A 14,433-nucleotide genomic window follows, 5' to 3' on the forward strand; every position below is an offset into this window, starting at 1 on the left:
TTATCAAATGAAATGAATGGATGAGATTTGATGTTAAAATAATTTATGTGAAATAATATATATCAACGCCATGTTTAGTGAAAATGAGTGATTGACAATAGAAACGAAAAAACTTAATAAATTAAATCAGTTCTTTTGAATAGGAGCAAATGAAAATAATAAAGAAAATAGTGAGGTTTAGATAAAATTCATTGAAAAAAAATAACTAAAATAAATTTTCTACATTTTCGCAGGGGTCGGTCTTGTTCTACAACATACATGAATAGTTTGCACCACAAAAATGTAAGATAAAAATATAATATCTTGAGAACTATCAACTAATATGTTACCCAAAAATACTTGAGAATTCTCTGTTTTTTTTAAGGAAGAATTCTCTTTTATATGCACAACTTCAACGTTGGAAGAACAAAACATTGACATGCCTTTCACATATCTCTCATTATTAATAGTGGCAAAAAAAAATAGTTTTGAAATGAAGAAATCTGATTCAAAACGTCTTTCAATTACGTCGCTTCAAATTAATAGAAAAATAATGAAATTCATTAAAACGTGAAGCAAACTTTTTCAAAAGGTGTAAATATATATGGGGATGAAAACCCTAAAATTAACAGAGCCGACAACTAAACCTATAAAAGGGAATCAAAATTCGGAAGGAAAAAAAAAAGGTGCCTAAATCAATTTGATAATAATGAAATCAATAAAATTGAATTGGTCAGGAGGTAGAAATATTTGCATTTCAAATAAATGATATTATAAACAATTTGTACGAAAGGAAGATGCATATACAAATGATGAAAGACAAATTGACTATATATAGGAAAAAAACTCAAGACTGGCTAACTTAATATGATGATGTGTTGATTACAATTTGATTGGATGATAATTAAGAATTATGTACCAACATGTAATTGGTACATATCTTGTCATAAGCCGTTAGAACTCGAGGGTATCATAGGATGAATATGTGAGGGTATCATAGGATGAATATGTGAATTTGAACAAAATACATGGATATGTACAACATGTAGTGGAGTAATATCATAAATTGAATCAATTTTTGAAATTAGAGTGATAAAAAAATATGTCAAGAAGAAAAGTGTTTCAATAAAATAAAAGAGAGATTTTGAGAATAATTTTAAAATTTTAGTATGAATTCTAAATGATGTGAAGATGTTTGAGACGGACAAACAATATTTATAGGAAAAAAGAAGCAAGTAAGTCACATCAATTATGCCATTAATTTAGTAATGAAATTAGTAACACATTAAATAGCAAAAATAATTTGAATAAAATATTCCATTTATTTTTTTGTCATTATAAGCCTTTTAGTCAACTTGAATAATCATGTTAATTACATAAGTCTTGCACAAATCACATAATATGTACCAATTACACAAAACATTAAATGCACCTTTCAATATAAGGATGCCATGTGTACTATCAAGATAAAATAGTGCAAATATATATAATAGAGATTACGTTGTAACTTGTGCAATCAATTCATTAAAAGTTTAAAAAGTATTACTTTTATTTTAAAACTTTATTTTTTTGGGTTTCTTAACTAGCGCCCCGGGGACACCGGTTAACATGACCCATTATTATTTGCTGTGGAACCAAAATCACAAGTTTAAGTGAAGGGCGTAGAGTGTATTTAAACTTTTATCTCAAAATTAATTTTGCCTTAAAAAATGGAAAAAGAATCATCATAATAATTAAAAAAAATGAGGATGATTATCCACATGGTTGTATCAAGTCATCAAACTAGAAAATAAAATTGAAAAATGGATAAGAAAGGAAGAATAAAGTAGTACCGACTAAAAAAGGAAAGGCACCACGTGGGGCTTGCTTTTCAGTTCATCATTGCCACCAAACAAGACACGTTGTTTGTTTGTTCAACTTCAACTCAATCCTTCTGTTTCTGTTTTGTCTTGTCTTTACCATTTCACTGCACTCACTTTGAGTTCTCTTTCTTTTGCTTCTTCATAATCATCATAATCATAACCATAATCAGGTAACTTCTCTTTTTAAATTCAACCTTGTCTATAACTATATACTATTGTTTAATTTGTTCTTGATATTTGTTTTTTTTTGAAAGAAGGGTGGTGGCTGAATTTTTATTTAATAATATTTTGAGTTCGTATATATAATATATAGGAATATGATTGCATTATTTAGAACTGATGCAGTGCAATGTAATGTAATGGAATGGTATTCTAAATTTTCAAAGTTCAATAATTTATGTATCCTGAAATGATGTTCATTGGAATTAGAATTAAACTGCAGAAGGGTGTTGGTTGGTTTATGCTTACAGAGCATGGTGGACCCCATTTTAACATTGCTGAGTTTCAACTATGATCACTCTGGATTTAGGTCCAAACATAGGTTTTCAGTTTTTTAATTTTATCTTCAACTAAACATACACACTTAGTATTGAGCAGTAAAATTTGTATACCTTTTTGAGTGAGTAAGAATGGTTGACCTTGATTTAGCTTGGATTGGCTTGTTTGAACTAATCACTGGAAAGAGCACTTGTGAGGCTATTTGGGAGAGGCCATAGAAATAACTTATAATATGTCCATTAGTTGTTTTCAACTAATTTTCATAAGTTCTCTACGATTGCTTTTGAAAACGACTTTTATCTTTTAGGATAAATTACATCAGGGGCCCTTTAAGTTTGAGGTTTGTAACAGATTGATCCTTTAAGTTAGGGTCTTGTTAACGAGTTCCCCCGGGGCACTCTTTAAGCATACTAAATCAAGTAGTTATTATTTAAATATATCAAAATTTTCAACTTCCAATGCACTTTATTACACTAACTTTTTTAAAAGGTTACTATTTAAAGTCCTTAACTAGTGCCACTAGTTAACATTTCCCTCTAAGTTATTTTGGTCACACCTAAGTCCTTTAAGTTTGAGGTTTGTAACCGATTGATTTTTAAGTTATTTTGGTCACACATAAGTCGTTTAAGTTATTTTGTAACGTTTGGTTAACAGAAGGACTAAATTGAAAACGTTTACAAACTTAAACGACTTATGTGACCAAAATAACTTAAAGGACCAATCTGTTACAAACCTCAAACTTGAAGGACTTATGTGTGACCAAAATAACTTAAAGATCAATCTGATACAAACCTCAAAATTAAAGGACCCATGGTGCAATTTAGCCTATCTTTTATTATAGAAATAGCTCATACATCAGTATATATAAACACTTAATTAAGTTGTTTATCAATATAGAGCATAATTTTGTACTGTCCCGAAGCACACTCCCAGACATGAACATCTTATTAAAATTGCCAAAAGCTTGCATATCATATATCTTAAATGCAAAGATCTTTATATCCGATGATTTTATTCCAGGTCAAGTAGTAATGATTATATATTTATTTATGCAGGTTCAGCAACTAAGGAATTCATTATATTCGATTTCAGGCCCGCATTCGTATGATCGGGTGGAGAGAGTTGATCTGGTGATTTTGAGCTAGATTTTCATAATGATTCTTTCTGCTCTTTTAACTTCTGTTGCAATTAATCTTGGTCTCTGTCTGCTATTTTTCACACTATACTCTATATTGAGAAAACAGCCTGGTAATATCAATGTATATGTACCACGCCTCGTTGCTGAAGGAAAGGTTAAAGAGGGTGGTCAATTTAACTTGGAACGCCTGTTACCTACTGCTGGTTGGGTGAGAAAGGCATGGGAGCCGACAGAAGAAGAGTTTTTATCGAATTCAGGCTTAGATGCCTTTGTTTTCATGCGCGTGTTTGTCTTTAGGTAATGTGAAAATTTTGATTGACTCTATGCTCAAATATACACCATGTTCATTTTTATATTACTCAATGGTTTCATTCATTGTGATGGATGTTCCTGCATTATGTCAAGGACTAATGTTGGACCAAAATTTATATATTTTTACATATACGTTCACTTGCATATACGATTTCTGCATCAGAAGAGGATTTTTTATACTATACTATTATCGATTGTATATTCAATTTCATTATATTTTATCATTTTTTCTAACTTGATTGGCATCTAGTTTTTACTGCTTAATTAAACATCTAACTTGAAGTGGATTTGAACATTTTCAATATGAGATAACCTATTCATATGTAGAACCTAGCCACCAACTTCTTAATGTGACACTTAAACTTATATCTGATCTATGAAGCACCTACACAAACACTTAAACCAGACACGACATTGATAAAATTTAATAAAATAGAAGTGATTGAATGTAATTACATGTGTTAGTGTTGTGTTGGACACCAAAAACGGCTTCATCTAAAGTGTCGGTGCTACATAGTATCTGATTGATGGGACAGTTATTTGTTCATGAGAATTTCTATCCACGTTACTATAAAACATGTATCTGTCTTTCTATTTTCTGTGACCTGTATTTTGCTTGAAAGGCTCTTATTTGATTCAGCTGACCCCTTTCCTTGTTTTTGTGGGATCTTACAGCTTGAAAGTATTTACTTTTGGTGCAATTATTGGAATGTTCGTTCTTCTTCCAATTAATTATATCGGGAGTCAGCTCAGTGATGATTCCGATTTTCAACACAAGTCTTTGGACTCGTTCAGTATTTCTAATGTTAACAACGGTTCAAACAGGTGAATATTATGGATCAAAATAGTGTTAATTTTTTGGTATTATTCATTCATGATGAAGTACGATACTTACATATCGGAAATATTGACATGTAGATACAATTTTGATTTCAAATTCTTAATGTTTATTTTTCTGAATTTATGAACTGGTTTTATATGTGAAAACATATTCGTATAATAGTTGGGATTGTCTAAGTTATAACATTAAAATTCTGATACCTAGATTTGGTCTTTATCAAGGTTATGGATCCATTTTTCTGCTGCATATGTTTTCACTGGAGTTGTTTGCTATCTTCTTTATTATGTAAGTTTTACCGTTCAAGTTTGATTTGTAAATACTGTCATATTTTTCCTTTTATTTATAAAATTTGTGATTGATTTTTTTCTTTAATTTTAATCTTTTTTGTAGGAGTATATATACATTTCCTCGAAACGAATAGCTTGCTTTTATTCATCTGAGCTACAGCCTCATCACTTTACCGTGCTAGTCCGTGGGATTCCTATTCCACCTGGAAGCACATGTACTGATGCTGTCGAGCGTTTTTTCTCGGAGTATCACCCTTCTACGTATCTTTCACATTCAGTCGTTCGTCGAAGCAGCAAACTTCACAATCTTATTGTAAGCAGTTTTCTGAAGCTCCAATCTACAAGTCTTTTTCCTTGACAGTTGTTTTACTTTGTTTTCTATCATCATGAATATGAACAGCTGAGAAATTTATACTTTACCTAAATTCAATTTTTTTTTTTTTTTTATCTCTAATATAACTTATGTCATAATTTTTACTATTGAAGTTTATTCTTTGAAGACTGATGCAGATAAATTGTACAAAAAGCTTACCAATCTTAAACAAAAAAATTATGCTCCTAAAAGGCAGACACGTGAAGGTTGTTGTGGACTTTTTGGGCCTAAAGTTGATACTGTAGATCACTATGAAAGGAGACTTGGGAATATCGAAGATAATGTGAGAATGGAACAGTCCTCATTGGCATCAAAGGTAACTGAAATGTCTAAATATTATTAACCTACAATACTCAAATTATATAGCAGGTGTTACGAGGATTGATTTTGTTTAGAACAACACTAATTTTCCCTATTTGGATAAACAACTTAATTAATCCCTTATAGCATAAGTGCTTATGTATAAGATATTTCTACAACAAAATATAAAATAAAGTCAAATTGTTTTTATATAAGCTATAAGTTGTTTTAATAAGTTATCCCTGAGAGGTTATGGAAATAAGCTGAAAATAACTTATGGACATGTCGTAAGCTGTTTTTACAAGCTCTCCCAAACAGTTTCACAAGTCCTTGTGCCAGTAGACTAGCTCAAATACGCCAATCTAAACATGATGTCCTTAAATTATACTTTGATTACTAGATTTGGCTTTTGAAAAATTGTGTACATAGGTACTCTTTCCTGCAATAGATGTATTTTTGCGATGATGTGTAATTCATCCACTTGTGTGCTGAATTTATGCATATAGGAAGTTCCTGCTGCATTCGTTTCATTTAAAACACGATTTGGTGCCGCAATAGCTTTACACATTCAAGAAGGTGTAAATCCAACAGAATGGATTACCGAGGAAGCTCCTGAACCTCATGATGTTTATTGGCCTTTCTTTACCGTTTCATTTCTTAAAAGATGGATCAGCAAGCTGGTGGTTTTCGTTGCATATACTACTCTTACAGTTCTGTTTTTAATCCCGGTTGCAATAGTACAAGGTCTTACTCACCTTGAACAGTTGGAAACGTTGTTCCCCTTTTTGAAAGGCGTACTGAGACTGTAAGTGGTAAATCTTACCATAACCTTTCATCTGTGTAGTAATGCCTTCATGATATCGATTCATGATTTCCGTCCTTGTTTGCAGATCAGTTGTGAGCCAAGTTATAACAGGATACCTTCCAAGTTTGATTCTTCAGTTGTTTCTATCATATGTTCCACCTACTATGATTATGCTTTCATCTTTGCAAGGATACATTTCATGGAGTCAGATACAAAAAAGTGCATGTACTAAAATGTTACTGTTTACCATATGGAACATTTTCTTTGCAAATGTACTATCAGGGTCAGCTCTCTATCGAGTGAACATCTTTCTTGAGCCGAAAAACATCCCAAGAGTATTAGCCGAAGCTGTACCCTCACAGGTGAGAATCAAGTTTGTGATTCACATTGTTCTCCAATATTTTGTGAAAATAGATGAGCTATTATTGGTTTTGTTTCTTAGCTTTAGTTCATATTCCGGTTTTTATATGCCTATAAATTTTATCTATTAATTGTATAGCATTAGGGAGGTTCTTTGTAAGGAATGAAACATTTTTTATGCTTAATTTGTGAGTTTGAAGGTTGAGAGCATCCATTTTGTATAGGAGATGCAAATCTATAGTTTATATCCACTTCGCGAGAAACTTGGTTCCTTCAGGTTTTCGGACTTGAGTCTTGTGAATAGAAAAAATAGGCATTAGGAGAGTTGTGTACCCTTCGCTTAAATGGTGCACCGACTCGACTTGCATTTGTTGAAATCCAACATCAAAATGAAAAACTATTGTTTTTAGTGTGTTTATTTAAGTTTTTTTTAGGATATCTTGTATCCTTCTAGTTTAATCTTTCCAACGATACACCCTCCACTCAAAACTGATTTACACTGACCGTGCATATATTTTAAATCCTTTTTAATGTATTCTATGTATTTGTTGCAGGCATCATTCTTCATTGCATATGTTGTGACATCTGGATGGACCACAATAGCATCAGAGCTCTTTCGATTATCTACACTTATTTCCAATTTCTTAAGTAGAACTTTTTGTAGAAACGGCGACAATGAATTTGAGCCCCCGTCAATTCCTTACCACAGCGAAATTCCCAGGATTCGTCTCTTCGGTCTTCTTGGTGTGACATACTTCTTTCTTGCTCCACTCATACTTCCATTTCTCTTGATTTACTTTTGTTTGGGATACATCATTTTCCGCAACCAGGTTCGCAAATTATTCTTTGTTTATCCTTTTCACCTCAAGTTGAATTCCTTTTTCTGTTGTTAATATGCATTACATGATGAAAAATGGTAGGACTGTTGAGTATGGCTCATGCTCTCCGATAAGCAGCGTCTTCCCATTGGACTTATCTCATTCATATGTTCGATTATGAGTAGGAGGATTAGTGGTGCGAGGGACAAAGCCCTCGTGGTACGGTTCAACTGTGAACTTGTAATCTGAGCTGTCATATTTAACCACAGCTTTGTACTATGTAAACCTAAGTGTTACATAACAAAAAACTACAACAACAACCCTAATGTCGGAGACGTAGACACAATTAACCAAACTTTGTGATCAATCGTTGTGTTCTTGTGTGCATTTATTTTTCTGTTTTCTTTAGAGTCAGGTTTGCATTTATTTGTTTATATACCTCAAAATTATATTGTCTTAATTATCTTTTTTGGTGACAGTTTATGAAAGTTTATGTGCCAAAGTTTGAGACTGGAGGAGAGTTTTGGCCTACAGTGCATAACTCCACTATATTTTCATTGATACTAATGCATGTAATAGCCATTGGGATTTTCGGTTTGAAGAAACTTCCTCTAGCATCAGCATTGACTCTACCTCTTCTCGTTCTTACACTGCTATTCAATGAGTATTGCCAGAAACGGTTCCGACCTATATTCAAGCATTTTCCAGCCGAGGTACCTTAATTAGTTGTTCATGACTAATGATGAATTACATTATCATAATAGCTCTTTTTACTGCTTACTTCCTCGATCTAGCCAATAAGCAAAATTATTTAACTTCATGCTAATTAAGAATTTTAGTTAAATTCCACTAATATTCTTACTTTTTAGTATAATTAAAAAAAGTAATAGTGTTATTCAAATAGTCCTTCATGAGAACTTGTTTGTGAAAAATTAAATGATTATTAGAAAATTAAATCTATATTAACTAAGTAGGGCCGGCCCAAGGGTGAGGCCACTAATGTCCTTACATTAGACCTTACCCTAAGAGCCCATTATTGAGAGTAACTGTTTAATTGTTTTCTATCTTGCTTTTCAATTAGGTTATTTAATGAATATCTTATCTTATGCAGTGTTTGATTAAGAAGGACAGAGCAGACGAAAACGAGCATAATATGTCTGAATTTTATGATAAGATGGAAAATGCATATAATGATCCAGCTCTAATGCCAGTCCAATATTCAGAAAGGTTTGATAGTCAAAGATCACCGCTTCTTCATAGTTCTCAAGTTTAATTCATATTACGAGGTTGATTGCTACTATGCAAATCGGCGTGCCCTCAGTTTGATTTCCCGATTTCCTGTAAGATTTATTTGATTGTTCGTGGCAATGTGTTGTAAATTGTTTGGCCGAGAATTTATGCTTTAATGAGTATGGAATGTAAGCTTGGCGAAAGTATAACCTTCTCTTTTGCTATTCATAGTGAAAAGAAAGATAACAACGGATTAAGTCCCAAGTAGATAGTTTGGTCAGCGAAATAAGGGACACCGAAGGAATTTTTTGTAAGAGGTCTAGGGTTTGAACCATCCAAAATATAACCTTTATTTACTAACATTTGTTTATTGAAAAGTGATTGATAACATTTGTAATGAGAAGATCTAGTAGGAGTGCATACGGAGGAGGCAAAGTTTTGTTTCATGGTAGAACTTGCTAGCATTTTCTAGTACAACATTAACAACTTTGTCATTATAATATAGGTTACTAACAACTTCAATAGCTCAATCAATTTGCCCTTATTTTTTGAGTTAAAACATTCATCATTTTCTCTAAACGTACATGTTTAGAAATTTAACCAACAAATGCTATCGATTGTAGCCCGGCAACCGACTGTTTTTCATTTTTTCTTTTTGACAAAAACAAAACGATATTCATTCATTCAAACTAAAAGTACATTTCATACAATAGCATGATAAGTGCCTATCAATAATATGATAAATTCGAAGTCACCGAAATACCCTTGTTTCCGGATTTGCAACGTCGACACCCAAATCATTGATTGAATATGTAATTGATTGAAGTTGATGTTTCAATAGGAATCAAACAAACATCGCAACATGGCGCAAAATCAAACACCGCACAAGACGATGAACAACCCAACATGACACTTTGACGACGAAATCACAAAACACAAAATGAAAAACTTGATTAGTGTGAAAACCACTTATTTAAATTGAAAGAAAGGAGAAAAAAAAACGCAGAGGGGCGATTCTAGGTCAAAAAATGACCTAAAATCACCCCTCCTCGATGATCAAAGGAAACTTGGAGAGAAGGGGGACTTTCACTCACTAAAAAACTTATTTTTCACTTCTTATGTTGTTTTTTTTTTTTTTTGAAAACTCGGTATTCGATCCAAGGACCGACTTGTTGCTTCATTTTCAAATAACGCTTGAATATGTCGAGATTGATTCTTGAGAGTTGAGATATATTTACACTTAAAATCCACTCTACGTGAAGAATTATGATTTTTTGTTTCCCACATATTTCAGTGAAGGACAAATCGAATGAATTTTGAATATATTCTAGTGAAGGACAAACCAAATGAATTTTGAATATGTGATTTGAATAAATGAACTGAAGCTATGAAACAAACCGAATGACTTGTGAACTTTAAACGAAATAAACTCGACTCGACTCAACTTGACTCATCTCGAATATAACTAACTCATAGAATCCATACTAATGTGGGGTAAAAGATATATTGGACAGTTTTGCCCTGAAAAAAATTTCATAATTCCATTTTCAGACATAACCCTATTTCACCCTCATTTTCATTCACAGCGTGCACACACTCTCTCCCGAACGGCGATCTCCTTCTCTCCGGCGAACGACGACGGCGATTCTTTGTGCAGGTATCGATCTTGATTTCTCTTTCGCTCTTTACGATCTACCATGATTTCTGCTTCTTCTACGATTTTGTTTTACTATTTCATTTCTGCTACTCAATTCAATGCTTGTTGCTACACAATCATATTCGCTCATTGTTATTATTACTGTCTCGAATTTTCGCGATTCAATATCAATTATGTTTCCGCTTTTCTAAAATATGAATGAATGAATGAGTGATGAAAAGTTTCTCCATTTCGATTTAAATCATATTTGTACTTTCTTTTACTACCGTATGAATTATAAAAGTTAAAATACCAAAATTGAAGTTATATGAAATGACGTACCTTCAAAGTGTGTTGATATTAGAGTGATTGGCATTGTGATACTTTGAATTTCTTGAACTTTTTTTTTTTCTTTTCGAAATGCATTGGTGTGAATGAATTGAGACTAATATGACAAAATTGAATGTTATGTTATGAATGACATTGAGAAATATTTTGATAAGTATGTTTAGATGTAATCTCTGTAGCACCGACACTTCTGATAAGATAAGAACCGTGTCTGATACGTGTTAGTGTTTGCGACGACACAATACCAATACACGTTATTATATTCTCAATTATGCCATTTTTAAAAATTATTACCTGTGTCGACATGTCAATGTAATGCATGCCCTGTGTCAATATCAGCGCCTGACACCAACATGATACCCACACACGTTTTTACATTCAGTTTTACCATTTTTAAAAATTATGATTGGTGTTGACATGTCAGTGTGGTGTTCAGCGTCTTTGTTTGTGTCGGTGCTTCATAGGTTGTAATTTCATTACTAGGTCTCTGTTGTATCGTATTTTCTCTTCGTGGTAATAGCTTGTTAAGCCTTTTAGTATTGATTTCAAAGTCACTGTGTCATTTCTTACTGGGTGATAAAGACAAGATTCATGGTTTTGATTTTGCTGATTGGTTGTTCGTTTGTACTTTCTTTGAACTCAATTAGCTAGCAAAGAAATTTGTGCGCTTTTGTGGTGGATTCGGTGTGTTGTGGATGTGATATACATGCCTCTAGTTAGTTGATCAGCATGATGCATTGTAGTTCTATATTAGAATCCTAGATATTCATTATGGATCCTAAAATTCGAAAAAATTAATTAATTGAACATAATCACATGTGTTTGTGTTGTGTCGCGTGTTGGACTCCAGACACGGCTTCCGTCAGAAGTGTCGGTGCTAGCAAGATTTCAATTTCAATCATATTTAAGTTTTTTTTACTACCTTATGGATTATGAAAGAAGAAATACCAAAATGGAAGTTATATGATGATGTCCGTGTACCGTATCTCTGCAGCAGTGACACTTCTAATCAAAGGCGTGTTTGGCACATGTCAGTGTCCGACACGACACTGATAGGTGATTACATTTAGTTTTGTCATTTCTTAAATTATTACCGTGTAGAGGTGTCAGTGTCCGACACGCCACCGATAGGTGATTACAGTCAGTTTTGTCATTCCTTAAATTAGTAACGGTGCGTGTCTAGTGTCCGTGTATGTTTCAATGCTTCATAGATGTGAATGAATTGGGCCCATTTTGTTCTGAATGTTATGTTATTATTGGCATTGAGAAATGATTTTATGAACTATGTTCAGTTGTAATTTCATTACTGGGTCTATGTTGTATCATATTTTATCTTCATGGCAGCAGCCTATTAGGTCTTTTAGGTGATAAGGACAAGATTCATGGTTTTGATTTTGCAGATTGGTTGTTCATTCTGCACTTTCCTTGTACTCAAGTAGCTAGCCAAAAAATTAGTGCGTTTCTGTGGTGGATTCATTGAGTTGTGAATTTGATATGCATGCCTCTAGTTAGTTGGTATGCATGATGTATTGTATCGTGTACCTATAGTTCTATATAAGAATCCCAAATATTCAGGATCTTAATCAAACTGGTATAACGATTGTGAAAAGTGATAATTGTAGGATTATGAAACTGATAGCATTTTCTACCCAAAGGCTTGAACAGAAACATGTTTTTTTTTTGAAGTGAATGTTGGTAACTGGTATGCTTAGGAAAATTGAAGAGCCGCTAGACCCATGACTCTCAAGGACATGCCTGCAGTCATGACTCATTGCTCCCTTTAGTTTTTTTGGACGGAATTTAGATTTAGTCCACTCCCGAGTTAAGATTTTAAAATTTCATATTTGTGTTGTGTTTGTTTCTCCGTCAGTATATGATGTGTGTGCTGACCCCATTTGTGTTGTGTTGTGTTTGTTTATCTGACAATGTGTTTTAGGTTATGTGTGTATTCTTGTTCTTCATTTTATGGCTTTCTTATTTTTTATTTTTTTAAAGAAACTGATCTCATATATAAAAGAAGGGTGACTGCCCTTGGCCTATTGTTATTCATTTCGTCATATTATTCCTTTTTTAATCGATAGTATTATTACATTGATTAGGTCCATTCTGTGACGCTGCTGGGTGCTTCTGAAAATAGAACAGGAAATCGAGGGAAAAGAAGTTTAAGATGAGCATCTATTTGAGTCGATTGTTTCCTAGATGTAATTCAAGTTCATTCTTATGTAGTGGAAAGGCCTTGCAATCTGAAGTTTTGCGCTTAGGGAAAGAAACGTTCTTGGTGGATGCAGGACCTGGGACCCCCAAAAATTGTACACGAGATGAGCTTACAAGAGTGCCTATCAACCCAGCCACCAGGTTTGAGAATAAGGTGGGATTCTTGGATCGAGCAGCCGGTGAAACACACATCAGAAAGAAGAATTTGGAGAGATTATTCATTGATCTAGTGGCCGGTGAACCACTGATCAAAGAACGAGCAGCTGCCAGGTTTAATGATATGGCAGGATCCACAGATGTAGTGGCTGATGAACCACTTCTTCTTCTCCCACGAAGATTCAGGCAAGACCGAGCTTGGATGAAACTGAATAAGATTTGGCGAACAAATACAAAGGTGAAAGGCTTTATTATTGATAAAGTCAGAGGAGGTTATTCAGTAGCCATCGCGGGTTTCATTGCTTATCTTCCATTCCGTTCTCACAGCAAAAGGCAAAGACGGAGGATATCGAATGATCAATTCACCATTGAGAGCATTAACCCCAAAAATAAGAGTATTGTGGTGTTCTAAAGGGGGCAGATCAAACAATAACTTGGCGTTCTAATAATTTATAGGTTAATAATTTGTTAGACTTGATTGCAGTTATGGTTCCTTTCAGTTTCTTGTTTTTTGTTGATACTGTCGTCGTTTTTGGATTGTTATTATTTGGTGTAGTTGTTTCGCGATGGAAGTCCCTGATTTGTGGAACTCTACGCTCAAAAGAGACGAAAAAGAGCATAATATGTCTGAATTTTATGATAAGATGGCAAATGCATATAATGATTTAGCTCAATGCCAATCAAATAATCAGAAAGATCTGATAGTCACAGATCTTTACTACTTCATAGTTCTCAAGTTTTAGTTCATATTTATGAATTTCGTTGTAACCATGCAAGGCAATGTGCCTTCAGTTTGATTTTCATGTCTGGTTTATTTCACTCTTTATGTTTTGCCTTGATTTATGCTTTTCTTCTATTTTTGTTTTACTACTACATTTCTGTTACTCAATGATGCTTTTTGTTTTAGTGATTTTCTCAATTCCAAGGCTGCTATCGTAGTATTCGCTCATTATTATAATTATATATTTTTTTTTTTGTAGAGAATTATAATTATAATTATAATTATTAATTTTTAGTTTGTTGAATTTTTGCGATGGAGTATGAATTATGTTTTCACATTTTAATATATGAATGAATCATATAGATGAACTTGTCCATTTTAATCTATGAAACATAGACACCGGACACGACACTGAACATCGGTAAAAACTTGGAAAAATGAAGTAACACAACTGTCATATGATGCCAATTATTCTTCTACACTGCCCAAAGGTACCTGGCTGCCAAAAAACCAAAACTCTTGCAGAATGTGATCATACAACTCAACACATGACAT

General features: G+C 33.2%; 2 protein-coding genes across 4 annotated transcripts; both read left to right on the forward strand.

Moving 5' to 3' along the window:
* The first annotated feature begins 1,909 nt into the window (after positions 1-1,909).
* LOC146912525 (hyperosmolality-gated Ca2+ permeable channel 2.3-like) lies at positions 1,910-9,200 on the forward strand. Of its 3 annotated transcripts, XM_085722097.1 has the most exons (12): positions 1,910-2,011; positions 3,395-3,469; positions 3,584-3,774; positions 4,465-4,614; positions 4,852-4,915; positions 5,021-5,230; positions 5,418-5,606; positions 6,097-6,395; positions 6,481-6,757; positions 7,310-7,585; positions 8,053-8,286; positions 8,685-9,200. In XM_085722097.1, exons 3-12 carry the CDS (start codon positions 3,755-3,757, stop codon positions 8,844-8,846), a joined length of 1,881 nt encoding a protein of 626 aa, XP_085578223.1. In that variant the 5' UTR covers positions 1,910-2,011; positions 3,395-3,469; positions 3,584-3,754; the 3' UTR covers positions 8,847-9,200. The 3 variants fall into 3 exon arrangements, 2 of the variants coding, with proteins under 2 accessions (XP_085578223.1, XP_085578222.1); XR_015016722.1 differs by lacking the exon at positions 8,685-9,200 and adding an exon at positions 7,676-7,792 and having other exon boundaries at positions 3,395-3,774; positions 8,053-8,207; XM_085722096.1 differs by having other exon boundaries at positions 3,395-3,774.
* A 1,121-nt stretch (positions 9,201-10,321) lies between these two features.
* LOC146912526 (small ribosomal subunit protein bS1m-like) lies at positions 10,322-13,831 on the forward strand. Its single transcript, XM_085722098.1, has 2 exons — positions 10,322-10,460; positions 12,887-13,831. Exon 2 carries the CDS (start codon positions 12,955-12,957, stop codon positions 13,567-13,569), a length of 615 nt encoding a protein of 204 aa, XP_085578224.1. The 5' UTR covers positions 10,322-10,460; positions 12,887-12,954; the 3' UTR covers positions 13,570-13,831.
* Positions 13,832-14,433: the final 602 nt, after the last annotated feature.

The sequence above is a fragment of the Medicago sativa genome, chromosome 6 (assembly GCF_051527215.1).
Source record: "Medicago sativa cultivar Bolivia chromosome 6, Bolivia_mono, whole genome shotgun sequence".
Lineage (NCBI taxonomy): Eukaryota > Viridiplantae > Streptophyta > Magnoliopsida > Fabales > Fabaceae > Medicago > Medicago sativa.